We start from the raw sequence: 15575 nt of genomic DNA on the forward strand, positions 1-15575 counted from the left end.
GTAGAAAATCTTTTACTCAGAGGGCAGTGAGGCACTGGCTGCCCAGAGAGGTTATCCTTGGAGACATTCAAGGTCAGGCTGGACGGGGCTCTGAGCACCCTAAACGAGCTGTAGATATCGCTGCTCGCTGCAGGGAGTTGGATGAGATAGCCTTTAAAGGTCCCCTCCAACTCAGAAGATTTGATGATTCTTCGGTAAGTCTGCTCAAAGGAAGACGGTAACACCGCCCCCAGCACAGCAGCAGACTCATTAACCCTCACTGCCCGCCCGCTCCCGCCCCTTCCGCCGGCAGCCCCGCCTCCTCCTCCCCGGCTGGCATGGCGGCGCCCAGCGCTTAGGTTTGCACGTGTGCTCCGCGCTCCGGAGTTAGAGCCGCCGCCATGAAGGGCAAAGCCTCGGCCCACAAGTCGGGGAACACGCACCGGGTGAGCGCCCGCCTCGTCGGGCCGGGTGGCAGCCGGGGTGGGTCGCTGGGTTTTCGTCCTTACTCCTCATTGAGCTGTGGTGCAGCCGTGGAGGGACGGAGGGCTCTGCAAGGCTGCAGGACGGCTCCCAAAAGGCTCTCTGTACTGCAGGGGAGGTGCGGCTGCTGGCCTCGCCAGGCTCACAGCACGAACACGTGTGTCCTTTTGTTTTACAGTTTCTTACCTTCTCGGAACGCTTAAGTAATGTTAATATCGATATTATTCATCGGATTGACAGAACTGGAAGCAGTGCTGAGGTGAGAAAAGCAACAGCAGTCATTGTATGCTATAGGACCGCAGGTCACTCCACAAGTAGACATGTGCCCTGAAAGATATGCTTACGGTTTTCTTTGGGGAAGGGTTAGGAAACACCACTCTTCCATGAGCTTCTTTCTAAAGTTTCGTTCACTGTTTTGTTCCCTTCTTCTTTTAGAAATCCTAGTCATATTGACAGTGTCACCCTGATCGCTTCCACATAACGAGAGGACCTGTGGGTGGCCATCAGCAGTCCTGGGTCTTGTCCTGCAAAGGCCTAAGGGTGCTGAGTAGGTGCAGTACTCTCAGGGAAGCACCTTTAAAGGTGCTTTCCAGCTCTTTATAGATGATTAAAAAAAAAAAAAAATCCGTGTGTCTTGCAGATCATCACTGTGAATAGAGTGCAGCTTATTGTCTCCTGGCCTGCTGGATTGTTTTTCTAAGCTTCTCACTGAATAGCTGTGAGGATGCCTAAATAAACCCCTAAGCATTTTTTTTTTCCTACTGGGTGGTTGTGGTTCAGCATCTTAGGTTATTAAGTCCAGTCAACAGAAGTCTAAAAAGCAATTATGTAAGCAAGTCTTGTCACCAGAATATAAGTTAAGTGGTTTTTTGAATGTGGTAATGAAGGTCTAATTTTCAGACAAATCTCGTGGCACCCTTTGGAAGGAACTCATCAAGATTTCTTAAAATGTTCAAAAAATGTTTGAAGCACTTGGTAGTACTTTTCACTGGATCTTGTCATCTTTACTGGCTACATCCATAAGAATTGGTGAACTGTTATTTTGTCTTTATTTTGACAGGAGGTTGAAACCTACTTTTATGAAGGACTACAGAAATGGAGGGAACTGAACCTCACTCAGCATTTTGGTACTTCATTTTCATTTGTTGATATTTTCTGCCTGTTCTGGACTGTTAAAATACATTTCTTCTGCATGTAGAGCAGACTGAGAAAGTTTCTGTAGATTAGGTTTTGAACTGGGCTTTGGAGAGCCAATTAATTTTAACATCCTGCGTGTTCACTGAACTATAATTTTCATGATTTCTCTTTCATGCTTTGAACAGTGCAATTCTACAAAGAAGTGGCCAACAAATGCCAGTCCTTCAACCAGCTAGTCTATTACCAGAGTGCCATTGTGCAGAGCTTGAAGACACATTTGCAAGTCAAAGCCAGTCTTGCTTATCAACCGTTATTAGAGTAAGTATATGGGGATCAATTGTAGAATCAATCAAGTTGAGAAAGACCCCTAAGATCATCTAGTCCAACCATCAAGTCATCACCACCATGCCCAATAAGCATGTACCTCAAATCCACATTCACATTTTTCTTGAACACTTCCAGGGACAGTGATGCCACCACCTCCCTGGGCAGCCTTTCTGAGTACTTGCATGCTCTTCTGGAGAATAAATTTTTCTTAATATCCATTGTGAACTTCCGCTGATACGGATTAAGGCCGCTATCTCGTCCTATCACTGAAGAGGGCGATATGGTCTCCTCTGAGCCTCTTCTACTCTAAACAATCTCAATTTCCTCAGCTGTTCCCCATCAGACTTGTGCTCCAGCCTCCTCACAGCTCCACTGCCCTTCATTGGACATGCTCCAGGGCCTCTGTATCTTGTAGCGAGGGGACCAAAACTGAACACAGCACTTGAGATGTGATCTCACCAGTGCCATATACACAGAGATGATAACCTCCCTGCTTCTTCTGGCTGCAGTATTTCTGATGCCTTTGGCTCACATTCAGTCAGCTGTCAGCCTACACCCCCAGACCCTTTTCTGCCAAGCAGCTTTTCCCAAACCTCTCCCCCAAGCCTGTAGCACTGACTAAGGTTGTTTTGACTGAAGTGCAAGACCTAGCACTTGGTCTTGTTTAACCTCATATAATTGGACTTGGCCCATTGATCCAGCCTTACCAGATCCCTCTGCAGGACCTTCCTACTCTCCCTTCCTTCCAAACTTAGTGAGGGTGTGTTCAATCCCCCTTGTACAGATGGTCAGTAAAAATAGTAAACAGGGTGGGCTACAATACTGACCCCTGAGGAATGCTACTTGTGACTGGTTGCCAGCTGAAGCCTGAGGATATTACAAATAATCCCAAGTCTTGTTCTGCGTGTTCTTTATATTTTTTTGTACATGAGGAAAGAAGTATAGCAATGAGAAAACCAAAGTGGTCATATTTCCCTGGTAGTGCTTTATAATCCCAGGTCTTATAAAAAAAAATATAACATGCTACCGAGTGTCTGAGAGAAAATTAATGTGCTTTGGTTGATGTTGATCATTTATGTTTGGTTGATCCATTTTTCTTCTTGTTTAATGTTGTCTGCTTGAACTATTTTAAAATCGTTGCCATCCACAGCTGCTTGCAGGTGATGTTTAAGTAAAGGTAAGAAACAAGAGTAATGCTGTCCATCTTTCAAAAAATATTGTGCTCAGCTGCAGGCAATGCTTGGCTAGCTTTTTATTGATTGGAAAAAAAAAACCAAAAACAAAAAACAAAAAAACAACCCAACATACTAACACTGGTAAATTGTCTGAATCAGTCTAGTGGTGCAGTTGGCTCGAGATCTCCAGGCTGATTTCTATCCTCACTTCCATGACTTCTTCATGGCCATCACCAAGTTGTTGGATACACAGGACACAGAACTGCTGGAATGGGCTTTTACCTCTCTTTCCTATCTCTACAAGTACCTGTGGAGATTGATGGTGAAGGACATAAGCAACATATATAGGTAAAAGTTGTTTTTCATTTCTGTCTCGATTGGCATCTATAAATGTTACGGGACTGCAAGTACTGTACAAATACGTGACTTAGTGCTTTAGTATATTTGTTAGCATAATTTCTCTGCTTTCTAGGATAGAGCCTTGTTATCATATGCAGCTCCTTTGAGATCCTCCTGACTGGAGGAGGAGTGTGCGTTGATCTGTTTTCAGCATTCATCCTTCTTTTGATGTGATGTATACAGGTGGTGGTAGGAGAGGAAGCAGCTGCCTAGGCTGGGTAAAGAAAGCTCAGAAAGGCATTGGCAACTCAGACAAGTCTGAATTCAACACAGGTCTCTTGAGTACCTGTCAAATACCTTGGTCTTATGTGTATTGCTTCTGTCTTTCCAGTTGCAGGCACTTAGACGTACAACAATAAATGAATTCTTTTGAGTCTTTGATTGCTCCTGCTGCATTTTCACCTTTACGTTCTTCGTGTCTGTTTAGTGAGAGAGCAGACAGGCTGCACTGTATGCTGTGAAACTTCTTGCCAGAGGATTCTAGGCAAGTTAGGCATAAGCTCAGAATGAAATTTGCCAAGCTTGAGGGAATTTCCAAATGCACAGGAGCCAATTCTGGCTTGAGAAGTCCCTGAAATGCAGGTGGTTGAAGGCTGTTTTTGTATGTGCTTATCCTCTTGAAATTTTTTCCAGGCATCTGCTCCTGGCTACTTCATCCAGCTGTGCTGGATGGACTGTACTCTGCCCCGTGGTAGCTGCTTTCTCGCTGTCATGCTGCAGTGGTAGCAGCTCTCTTCTTTATGTCCTAGCCAGTGGGCACATGCTGCTTCCTACTAGTTTCAATTCAGAACAGATGGAGGAAAAGATGGATTACAGATTTTTTCCTCAACCCAGCAAAAGCTGTCAGGCATATTGCAGAAACATCTGCTTCTCTGTGAATCTGAGGCACCACGCTCTACACTTAACATGTGCTGAGCCACTTGCAACTGTCACTGGTGTTTACCAAAGAACTGCAAACACTTGTCACTCCTCTCAGTAGTGTTTTTGGAAAATCTACATGCACAGGAGAGCTTGTTGGCTCATCTGAAATACAAATGTGGCATATCAAGTAAATTTTGGTTTAACTAAGTGCTGCTGAGTGTATCTGTTAAAAATCTTGATGCTGCAGTTAGGTCTGTATGGATCTGGAGTTGTTGTAGGTTTCCAGGCTGCAGCTTAGGATGCCTGGTGTTGTTATTTGATCTTCGTACAGGAAGAATGGGACAGAATGGAATTAAGGAAGGTATCTGCTGCCCCTGAGTATGGCTTCTTGGTGCTTGTAAAGTGTGGCAATGTAAACTGAAAACATAATTTTTAAACCCAGTTGGTGACAGTTCTTGCACAGCCTTTAAGACAATTTATTACTGTGTTTCTTTTTAGCCTCTACAGCACTCTGCTGGCTCATCACAAGCTTCACATCAGAAACTTTGCTGCTGAAAGTTTTGTCTTTTTAATGAGAAAGGTAAGTGAGGTGTTTGTACCTTGACACACTCTCATGGCTTCAACATATGAGATTTCTATAAAGGAGGGTTAACAAGGCCTGAACTGGTGTTCTGCATGTCCTGAGTTGTCATTTTCAATAAGTGTTTTCCTAAGTATGTCATGGACTTCATATCAACAGTGGCAAATAGAGACTGTAATACTCTGCTTTAAGAGCAGGTAAGCCAAATGTTTGTAAACGTTTGTTTAGTTGTTTTCAGAAGTTGCTGAACCTCAGGTACTTTGGCACAGAGGGTTTAAAAATGAGCAGAAATCCTCACAGTATTCCCAGGTATTGTTGTAGTTTGGATGACTGGATTCTGCTTTCAGCTGATGCATGTATCTTTCCACACCAGAACACTGACCTTTGTTTCAGTTGGGACCAATTATGAGATGCATTTATGCATGTGCTTAACTCTAAAATGGTAAGAATAACTAAAAAGACACATCTCTGCTACTGTGGCCTCACCGCGCTCTTGGTGGTTGTGGAAATGATGACATTGAACAGGTATAGAAAAGCAGGACTGAGAAGTGCAGTGTGGTGCTATGGAGCTGTTGAACTGCCTCTGTCCATCAGCTCAAAGATGTTTTTTTTTTTTTTTTTTTTTTTCCCTCTTGTGTTTTGTAGGTTTCTGATAAAAATGCCCTCTTCAACTTAATGTTCCATGACCTGGGGGAGCACCCCAAGAAGGTGGAAGGTGTGGGACGGCTACTTTTTGAGATGTGCAAGGGTGTTCGAAACATGTTCCACTCTTGCACAGAGACGGTAAAGACCAGAAGAAAAGAAAGTTGGTTTAATGGTCCTGCAATGGACCACTGGGTGAAACCAATCAGTGTTGCCTTGTTCCTTTCTCTGGGTCCTTAGTGATAAACATGCTGTTTGTTATTTAACAGGATCGAAAAGCTGATTTCTAAAAACCTTTTTTTGAGATGGATTGTTCTTTAAGCATTCCTATATGATATCACTATATATTAAAATAATACTGCTTGATAACATTATACACGTTTTACACCTCTAGGTGAATCTGAAGACAATTCAGATTTTAAGCGATAACTTAATTTTTTTTTCGCTAGTCATGCTAGAGAGAGTTGAGATCACTGAAATAAAGTAATACCTTGCCCTAACTGATTTTAGGATTTAGTTTTATTTTTTGGTTTATTAGATTTATTTTCTGAGGTTGTATTATGCTCTTTTCCTGTACAGGCTCTAAAACTAATTCTGGTAAAGCTGGGACCTGTTACTGAAGAGGAGACTGAACTGCCATGGGCAACAATTGGAGAAGCCTTTGAGCAGATGATCAGATCAGCTGCAGTGCATATGCATAGGGAGCATTTTGACGTTGTTTTCAAGTGCCTGAAGGTATGCTTATATCCTTTTTTCTTTTTTTTTTTTCCTTTATTTTTTTGCCTCTGTTCACGAGAGACTGAAGAAAAGCTTTGTTGCAGGCTCATTGCTGGGCTTTCCTTCTGTTCTGCTGAATCAGATCTACTGGTGGTTCCAAAACAGCTTTGTAATGGTGAAGTGAAAGCTGCTTTCCCTCCAGTTCTCTTTACATCAGAGACTTGAACCGTACTCGGAAAGCCAAGTTTAAGCCTTAGAGCCAGATCTTCGAAGTCAGAGTGTGTGTGTTTTCTGTTTGTGAGTTGCCATGTTGCATTGGGATGGTTGCACTCTGAGGTCTGGGGGAGGAGAGCTGAGTGCCATAGGCTGTGCTGGGTCAGGATGATGCAGAATAAGCAGAGAGCATAGCAAGTAGGTTTCACTTACCTGATCTCCATGTAGATGCTTTATTCCTAGGAACTGGAATTTGCTAAGAGAGATTGAAACCTTCTGCAAATGATGGCTGTCAGCTTTGCACCTCAGAAGGGTAAAATGGGGAACTGGAGGAAGTGGTACACATGCAAACCTGATTTAGGGCATTCCTTCCAAGCACTGACAAATAATCCTATTTATGTGGTACTTGAACCTCAAACTACCCATAGTTTGAAATGGAGAAGTAAATGAAACAGGGTCTGATCTTTTTTCCTGAAGCATTTTGTTTTTCTTTTTTCTGTAAAAAGGAGTCACTCTTAAACTTGCAGAGCAAAATAACTAAAGCCAACTGCTGCATGGCTTCAGAGCAGATGGAAAGGGTTCTGCGAGCATATCTGATCCTAGTGGAACATGCAAATGGATCCAAAATCTCACAGCCAGAAGAAATCTGCCAGGTAAATCAGACCATCACTTTGCCTTGCCTGCCAGTGAAGTATTGATTGAATCTGGAAGATAGATGGTCATCTGAAGCATTCTGAAACATTCCTGCTGCAGTAACAGGCTTAGGATTTGCATTAAGTGAAGAGAGATTTATGGGGGAGTATTGCTACCTCTCCAGTTCCATGAGAACTCTCCTCTTTCATTTCAGGTTTTAATAAAAATGTTACAGACACCAGATCTCTTGTCATCTTGCTGCAAGATCCTGCTGAAAACCATTTCTGCGTTACTGCTGGCCGAAAACATTCACTTACCTGACTCTTTGACCAAAGAAGCCATTGAAAGGGTAACAAAGACTTCTTACTGGAGAAATACCAGAGTCCAGGTTCCCTAGAGCAACCTGATTTGAGGATACTCCATTTCAGGCTGGGCAGTAGACTACAAGGTTCTCTTTAGCTTTTTGCAGGAGAGAAACTGCTCAGTGCCTAAAATAATGCCTACTATGGTCTTGGGACTCCTTGAGAGTCTTACACAAACTGTCAGCCTGTTATAATAATGCCACTGTGGCAATCATACTTGCAATGAAAAACAAGTCCTGCTTCAAGCACTAACAGCCTGTAGTAAAGACAGAGAAGAGAGAGGGATTATGTTCTGTCATAGATTCTGAGGCAGGTCAGTGAGTTGGACTTGACTGAAAAAGTATGTTTTTCACTAAGTTGACAAACAGCGTGGGTTTGGCTTATGAGCCACTAATTTGACTTAGAAACTACAGGGTTAGGCAAATTTTACTATAACCATTGCTCCTGAAACATTGACAGGATATCAGTTGCATACATTCATATGAAGTGCAGTGTAGTGGATTGATCAGAGATGCTGCTCTAGGGTGCTCTGCTTTGATTTTCCTGTTGCAGTACATGATAATTTGCCATAGTTGTATTTTGTATTCAAAAATGTATGAAAATAAAGATGTTGTGTGACTTGCAATTGGAAAATAAGGCTGTAGCAATTGTTTAGAGAAGATCACATGGACTTCAGTGTTGGCTTTTGCTGAAAGAGATTGGTTCTGCCTGTGTGTGGCAAGAGTCCAGTTTTGTTTGGGAGAGGTGATGCTTGAAACATTTGATTAAATTTGTGCAGGCTTCTGTTAATCTGAAGGAGGCTTAAAGCTGTCGTTATGATTTGAAGGGCCTGGGAAAGAAGTTGTGTGCATTTTTTTGTGTTGTACCTCTCAGCGTTGAAAAGCACTGATTTCGTGTGCAAACAGGGATGGTTTCCATCTTGTTCCCTTCAGAAGCATATAGGTTGGCTTTCCCCTTTCGCAGCCAGTGATGGTGGAGTCGTATACCAGGATGTATGCATCTGAGCTAAAAGACCTTTTGAGCCTGAGCTTCTTTCTAATGGTTATAGTGTGTCTGTGCTACAGTCAGAGAACTTTGAGCTTACATTTTCACATCACTTTAAAGAGATAGTTGAGCTGTCTTAGCACAGAGCCTAACCTGCTTGGACTTCACAGGGTTTATTACAGGGGTTTTGCTGCTTCTATAGCTGAGCTGCCAGTGGAAGTGGTATTTCTGTGTGGCTTAGAAACTCTGCTAGCTGTGAACAGAAAGCCAGGAGGGTGTCTCAGAGTTTAGAGCATGGCTGATTGGAAAAATACCACATGGATAATGGAAACGTAAGTATAGCATCTTTTCTTGATGTGTTCCTGTCAACTTTTCATTTGCATCTTGCAGGTATTAGGAAGTGGAATTGAATGGTGCTTTCTTTTGGACTTCTCTGAAGCAATGTTCACAATGAAGCAATTTGAGAGGGTAAGTGGAAGCTCTTGTGCATTTTGTTTATTTTTTGTTGCCAAAAGGAGCATAAGATACTGTGATGAGGACATCTGAACAGGAAAATCCTTCTACAAGTGGAAAACTCATATATATTTGCTTCATTTGATGAATCACTTATCTGTATTGACATGATGTTTGAACAGACTTCTAGTGTGGTAAGAATGAAAGCTTTACTTATGCCATTGTGTCAGAACTTGGTGCTCAGGGTTGAAGAGGTTATCCATGTTCACAGAGAGAAGCTCATGTGTTGAGAAGCAAAGGTGTGGATTTGTTTTAGATAGGATGAGGGGAAAATAAGTGGAAATGAGGAATAAGGGACATCTGATAGATCGAGCCTGGAAATGGTGATCTGGGAGGAATGAAACAAATTAAATTGGGTAGGGTATGAAAGCACGGTTGAGCATCTGGGAGATCCTGACTATGTTGGTTTTCTTGGGAGCAGGCTGAGTTTTTACAGCAAACTGCTGTCCTTTCTCCAGTAACAGAATGTCGATGTGCTGATGATTCAGAGCTCCAGAACTGATGAGAAGTCTGGTGCTTTGGTAGCTCACTTGTGCTTGGCTTCCTCTGTAGGTGATGTTATGTGCTCTTGTGGTTTTGATGACAGTTACAGGAACGTTACTAAACTTTGATTTTTCTTTTTTTCCCCTTCAGCACTTTCTTCCATGCTTTCTTAAGTACATTGAGCATTGCTTCTCTGAAACAGATGCACTTAGAAAGGATCAGGCAGCAGCAGTTCTGGCTAAACTCATTCTAGTGAAAGCAGAGCCTCCTACAGTTGGTTCAATGGCATTTGAAAAGTATCCTCTTCTTTTCACCGAATCATCATCCATCAGGTGAGACTTCTCAAGTTTAGCTAATACTACGTGTGTCTGCATGGCTGCAGATTTGAAGGCCTGCAAGGTGATACAGTGGGATTCCATTTTCTTTTCTGAGATGATTTAAGAAGAGATACTGCTCTAGTGACCTTCTGGCTGTGCCATATTTGTGTATGAATATGTCATGTCCAGGAGCTTGCTGGAAGCAGTGCTGTAATCTTACTATAGAGCACAGCTGGGTACCATAGTGCATATAATTAATCCAGATACAGCACTATGCTGGCACAGCTTGGCTGCTTCAGGTTGCAGAGCTAAGTTGACTGCAGCAAGGTGTTTGCTTTCCCACTGGAACCTGTTTGGAAAGATGTGAGTGACAGCATTCTAGCACAGAATGACTATTGCTAGGCTTATGATAAAGGCTGTTAACGATCGCTCTAGCTCAAAACTTGTCTGCTGAGAGTGGTGACTGATGCTGACATTTATGTAAGATTTTCTTTCCAAAAAGTAGTTCATTCTGTGGATTTCCTTCTGTTTTTACTGAGTGGAGGTATCAAGGTTTAGGGAACAGAAGGCTATGAGTCTAAATAAATAAATAAATACATTTTTCTCTTCTTATATATTTTTCTGTGGATTTTTCTGGATTTTCAATGATATGGAATACATAGCTGAGAGGATGTTGCTCCTACAATGTCTGTGTCTGAACTAAACTTCTTTTGCTGTAGATTAAATCCATTGCTGCTTATCTTGTCTGCATGAAACATACAGAGCAGATTATTTCATCCTCTTTGCATCCAGCTTTTACAAATAACAGACTTTGGTCTTCAGAAATATCACAAATCGTTTCTGTGGACCAGCAATCCTAATTCCTTGAGGTTTATCTGATAAATTTTATTTGTTAAACCTATAATCATATTCATGAGATGTTTTGTTAGCTGCTTGCTTTCTTGAAGGGTGGAGCTCATGGAGCTTTCCAGCTGTGGTCTTGCAAATGCTGAGTGGAATGGAAAGGTTGCTTTCCATGAGGTGTGAAGAACTCCTGTTTATATGTTCCAGTATGGTGTCAGCTCTTTTTGCCTGAAGATATGGCTTTGAATCTGGGCTCAACTTGTGGTTCCTTATAATTCACCAAACTGTTAGCTAGCTATTTTCTGTCTTCTGTTAATCTTTGCTAGTATCTGGGTTGTTAATAAGTAAGAATCACTCAGTCCTAGAGATGACTCTCAGGTGCTTCCCACCTTAGTTGTGAGGATGTCCAACTGAGAACTAGACTCCTTCCTTCTAGAAAGGCTTTTAAAATTCAAAATAAAGACCTGAATTTATTGCATGGGAAACATGGTACGTTTATATTGTGGGAGAAAAAGGAACAGTCTCTGATGTGCAGGCTTAGTGGGTTGCTAAAATGTTTTGATTTTATTTCTAGCTCTAATACAAGACAACAAACAAGTAAAAGACAAGGAGGAAGGGCAGAAGTACCAGTGCTTGATCATGTGCTGTCTCTAATCCAGTTACAAGAGAATGAAGACATCACTGACCTTTCACAGCCTTGGGTTGCCTTGGTTGTACTGCCACATATTAGGTAAGGGATACTCTATGCTATTGCTGTATATTTCTGTAGTATTATCTACTTCACCATCTATCAAAAATCATTTAACTAAGGTAAGCTCAAGAGTTATTAACACTAGTTTGGGGTAACTGGGGTAAAAAGGTGGGGAAAAAAAAGCTACGTGGAAATACTGGGTCCATGGTAAACTCAGGAGTGGGATATCAGTTTCTTGGCTGCCTGCTCCTTTGAATTTAGTACACTAGCATGTGGAGTTGTTCCTGACACATTTCTGTTTCTGTTTTTTAAGCACCATTTTTTCTAGACAGCAGTGTTTTCAATAATTATTATAGTCTTGTATGACAGAAGGCTTCGGAAGGAACTTGCTCTTCTGCAGCTTAAATTGTGACTCAGAAATAGCAGATGTGATTTGCTATTGATTTCAGACTTGGGATAATCTCTCTGTAATTTAACATGAGATAGATGTGGAAGAAAATATTTGTATGCGTCTAGGTGTGAGTGTTAACATAGAGATAAAAGGCTTCCCATTTATTTTAAACAGACCAATGGACAAAGAAATGATTCTGCCCCGTGTGACAAGTTTTATAGATTCTCTGTTCACAGCCGTTGACAAAGGAAGCCTCTGCAAAGGTCAGTTACTGTTAGTTCCTGCTCATTTGTTTTCTGTTGAGACCTGAGAGGGAGAATAAAAAAAGTAGTTTTGCTGATGACACAAAACATGAAAATGAGTAGCAATAGCATTGTATCCAAATGTACTGAGCAGTAAAACTAGAAAAGCAAAGCTTGGTGGAAATACCCTCCAGGAAACAATTCTGCAATTGTTATTGGTGGTCATAATGGCGTGGCAGATGTTCCACAAAGTGGAGGGTGGACTGTAGAAACTGAAGCCTGATCAAGACAATTGAGAAGAAAAATTAGAGTCATATGAAAGAGGATGGGAATCCTTTCAAGCCAAATCCAGGCTGAAGCAGTCAAGTGAAGGAGAGACTATTGACTGACAAGCTCCAATTAGACTGTTCTAAACCTATAGCTCAAATTTTGGGACCTTATCGTCTTTGACATATGTTACAGCATCAGTAGTAAAATGATGTATACTCCCTCTGGGCGTGTGTGGTCACAGGAGCCCTGCTGGTTGCCTTCTATCACTGGCCAGAAAAGAAAAAAAATCTTCTAGCTTAGCTTGTGTGGTACAGGGCAGTTGAATACTCAGAGAGATCTCAAGCATTTGGCTTTGTGACAAAGTATGGCCAAGTACTGGAATGCCCCAATTTCAGTGTTTTTTCTTCTGTGGGTTGAAAGGGCTTACCTAGAGCCTGTCCTTTCTCCTTTGTAATCTCCTGATTAGCATTGTTGACTGTATCTACTAACTGGTTCTGCTGTTTTTTCCTTTCTGGTGTTTGTCAAACACGGTCCTTTTTGAGTTAGCTCTTTCTTCCATCCTGTTTACAGCTTTTGCATGCTTTCATAATTATGTGACTAGTAATTATTTACTCTAGCAAGAAAATACCCAAACCTTTTTGTGGATTGCATTCTTGGTGGCAGCAGTAACAGCTGTGCACCAGCTCTTTGTGTGCTCAAGAAGAGGCGTGTTGCCACTTTCTCCTTTGCTGCTAAAGAAAAAATAACAAATGCAGTGTCAGTCCTATGTTTCTTCCTTCTGTTGCCCTGTGCTACACTTCCTTACCTTCCTGATATTTCCTGGCACTTTGTCCTTTGTTCACATCCTCTTCAGCTCTATGATCTCTACAACTGCTTCACCTTATATTAGGACTCCAGTCTCCTCTCATTGCCTGTGCAAGGTGCGTCCAGCCCTATGCTCCCTGTTGGGTCTGCCTAGCCTCTAGCCTGAGGTACTGTGCATGTCCTAGAGCCAGGTGGCTTTCTAAAGTTGCTTGGGAGCGCGGAAAAGCAGGTTTGAAGCTAGGATACCGCTCAGGAAGAGATAAAGAAAGTAATAATTTATTTAAACAACCCAGTTGCTAACTTAAGGCTGGCAGGGAATGGAATTGCCCTTCCCTTTTTTGCCTGGAAGGGCTTTGAATGACCCTTACTGTTGGAAGATTTTCTATTCCCAGAGGAGGCTGGAGGTTTATGAAGGGGGTGCTGCTGCTATAACAATATTTGGTAAACCCAGCATCCACTCAGTAATAGGAATTCAGCTGTGAAGTGTATGGGACAGCTTTGAAGATCTCATATGGGGCCTGGAGCACCTCTTTTGTTCCTCTTGCACTGACTGTGGTGCTTGCAGGACTGTTTCTCGTTTCTCACTTCTTTCCCCTAGCTGCTGTTGCACAGCAGTTTTCCCCATCCTTAAATCTGCAGCAGGGTCCTGCTGGAACAGCTCGAGCTGTCTTTGCTCACAGAGCCCTCCCTGCAGCCTCTCCAGCACTCAAACTTTGCCATATAAGACCAATACAGCCATTTGTAGCATAAAGCCAAGGCTTCTGTGACAGTGCTTAATTAGTTCCAGGCCCCATCTCCACATATACATGGGTGTGATAGAGGCAGATGCAAACTGGGAGCTGCTCACAGCTTGCAACAGTGGCTTTCTAGAGTAGGCATTTACTTTGTAAGCCAGCGAAATGTTTTCTTTATGGGTTATAAGTGTTAGAAAATACACATATCAGTTCTGGAAACCATGTGTTACGCTATTTCTGTGACTTTAGCTGTTTCAGGGAGGGCAGTCACCCTGCAAGCACAAGTTGTTGAGACCTGAGTAAATATACAGGCTGTTCTTGTTCTCTCTGCTCCAGGAAGCTTGTTTGTGGCCTGCCAAGCTGTAAGTACTCTTCTCAGTTTGACAGAGTCTTCTGAAATACTGCATTTGTTGCCTGCGGAGCGTGTCAAGAACTTGGTGACGTAAGTAAGCTCTACCTGTTCTGTGATTCTCAGACATTTTCCTTCATATGGCAAGGAGTTGCCTTGTACATAGAAGCACGTTAATGCCTTTTTGTGAGTTGTTCAGTTACACTAGCATGTTGCTTTAGCATTGTAGAAATTTAAGGCAGCAATGTTGTAGCACTATTTAGAGAACTGTATAGGTACAATACCTGTGGTATTTTCTCTGCAAACCCAGGCTTTCTTAGCCAACTGCAGTATAGTGTGTTAAATATATTGCTTCTAGTTTTTCTAAAGCACTACATTTAGTAATGGTGTCTTACATTATAATAACAAAAGAGGCAGTAACTATGCATTCTGAGTTGTGTCAAAAGCTTGAGATTCAGCAGTCTGCTGGCAGTGTTGGGATTCCTTTGTGTCCTTGCACATCCACCTGTATGTTTCCTTCACAGTGGGAGTATGCTCAGTTGTTTTTTTTGTAACTCAGTTGTAGTTATTACAATTCCCTTCTACTTAAAACTAACACATGTAACAGAATGAGTGGAGAGATTGAGGGAGGCTGTTGATATCTCTCCAGCAAAAGCTGCTGAATTTGTCATCTCCCATCATTGCTCTGCGTAGAGCATTTCCAAGTCTTTGGCCTGAGCTTCAAAACATCCTGCTCAGATAAGAAAGCATGCTGCCCATGTTTGGGGCATGATGGAGGCAAAGCAACTTGCCCAGGCAAAGCAGGAAGTCTTGGCAGGGAGTTTCATTGTAGTGCTCTGGTGTCATCTTTGTGCTGGGTGTGTAAATCCCTCTTGGAGCAAGGGATGTTGGGTGGCATTAGGAGGTTTCCCTGTGAACAGGCAAGATTCCTGCTGACAGTAGAACTGATAGCCCACCTAGGTCCTATTGTTTCTTTTCCATTGCAATTGATCACTAACCAGGCACCTAGGCAGTGGCAGCAGACTTGTTTTCTGAAGCTGTCTGTATATTGGTCCAGCTGACCAGCCCTAGCTTGATAGGCCTAATTATTACAAAGGGGAGAATCTCATGTCTCTGAGTCTGCTTTGGGTACTGTCTTTGAGGCTGTGTGCCGGTGTGTTGGTGAAGTCTGGCTTTGCCATCCTGAGATCCCTTAATGCTGTTATTGTCACTGCTGCCTTGTTTTCAAATATCTTTACAATGCTCTCTGTATGCTAATAAAACACTCTCTTGTTTTAGCACTTTCCCTTCAGACCCATCAGTGTTGCTGCTGGCTGATCTCTATTACACAAGACTGGCATTGTGCGGCTGCCAGGAACCTCTTTCCCAAGGGAACCTAATGGACTTGTTCGAGAAGTTGCAGCCTAATATCTCCACTGGTATTTCCAAGGTAATATGCCTTTTTTT

At 42.4% G+C, this 15575-nt stretch overlaps 1 protein-coding gene across 1 annotated transcript in view; it reads left to right on the forward strand.

The window, feature by feature from the left end:
- The first annotated feature begins 313 nt into the window (after nucleotides 1-313).
- The window catches only part of UTP20 (UTP20 small subunit processome component), a 58747-nt gene continuing 43485 nt past the window's right edge, over nucleotides 314-15575 (forward strand). The window contains exons 1-16 of the mRNA XM_042815969.1: nucleotides 314-425; nucleotides 641-721; nucleotides 1523-1589; nucleotides 1785-1917; nucleotides 3261-3449; nucleotides 4860-4941; nucleotides 5587-5724; nucleotides 6163-6318; nucleotides 7020-7166; nucleotides 7361-7495; nucleotides 8883-8960; nucleotides 9639-9820; nucleotides 11223-11378; nucleotides 11905-11993; nucleotides 14117-14222; nucleotides 15408-15558. Coding sequence (XP_042671903.1) covers nucleotides 381-425; nucleotides 641-721; nucleotides 1523-1589; nucleotides 1785-1917; nucleotides 3261-3449; nucleotides 4860-4941; nucleotides 5587-5724; nucleotides 6163-6318; nucleotides 7020-7166; nucleotides 7361-7495; nucleotides 8883-8960; nucleotides 9639-9820; nucleotides 11223-11378; nucleotides 11905-11993; nucleotides 14117-14222; nucleotides 15408-15558 — 1935 coding nt within the window. The 5' untranslated portion in view covers nucleotides 314-380. The remainder of the gene's footprint in view (nucleotides 426-640; nucleotides 722-1522; nucleotides 1590-1784; nucleotides 1918-3260; nucleotides 3450-4859; nucleotides 4942-5586; nucleotides 5725-6162; nucleotides 6319-7019; nucleotides 7167-7360; nucleotides 7496-8882; nucleotides 8961-9638; nucleotides 9821-11222; nucleotides 11379-11904; nucleotides 11994-14116; nucleotides 14223-15407; nucleotides 15559-15575) is intronic.

Source organism: Centrocercus urophasianus, unplaced genomic scaffold (genome assembly GCF_019232065.1).
Source record: "Centrocercus urophasianus isolate 14NV4802_14NV808 unplaced genomic scaffold, USGS_Curo_1.0 seq_15, whole genome shotgun sequence".
NCBI classification, from domain to species: Eukaryota; Metazoa; Chordata; class Aves; order Galliformes; family Phasianidae; genus Centrocercus; species Centrocercus urophasianus.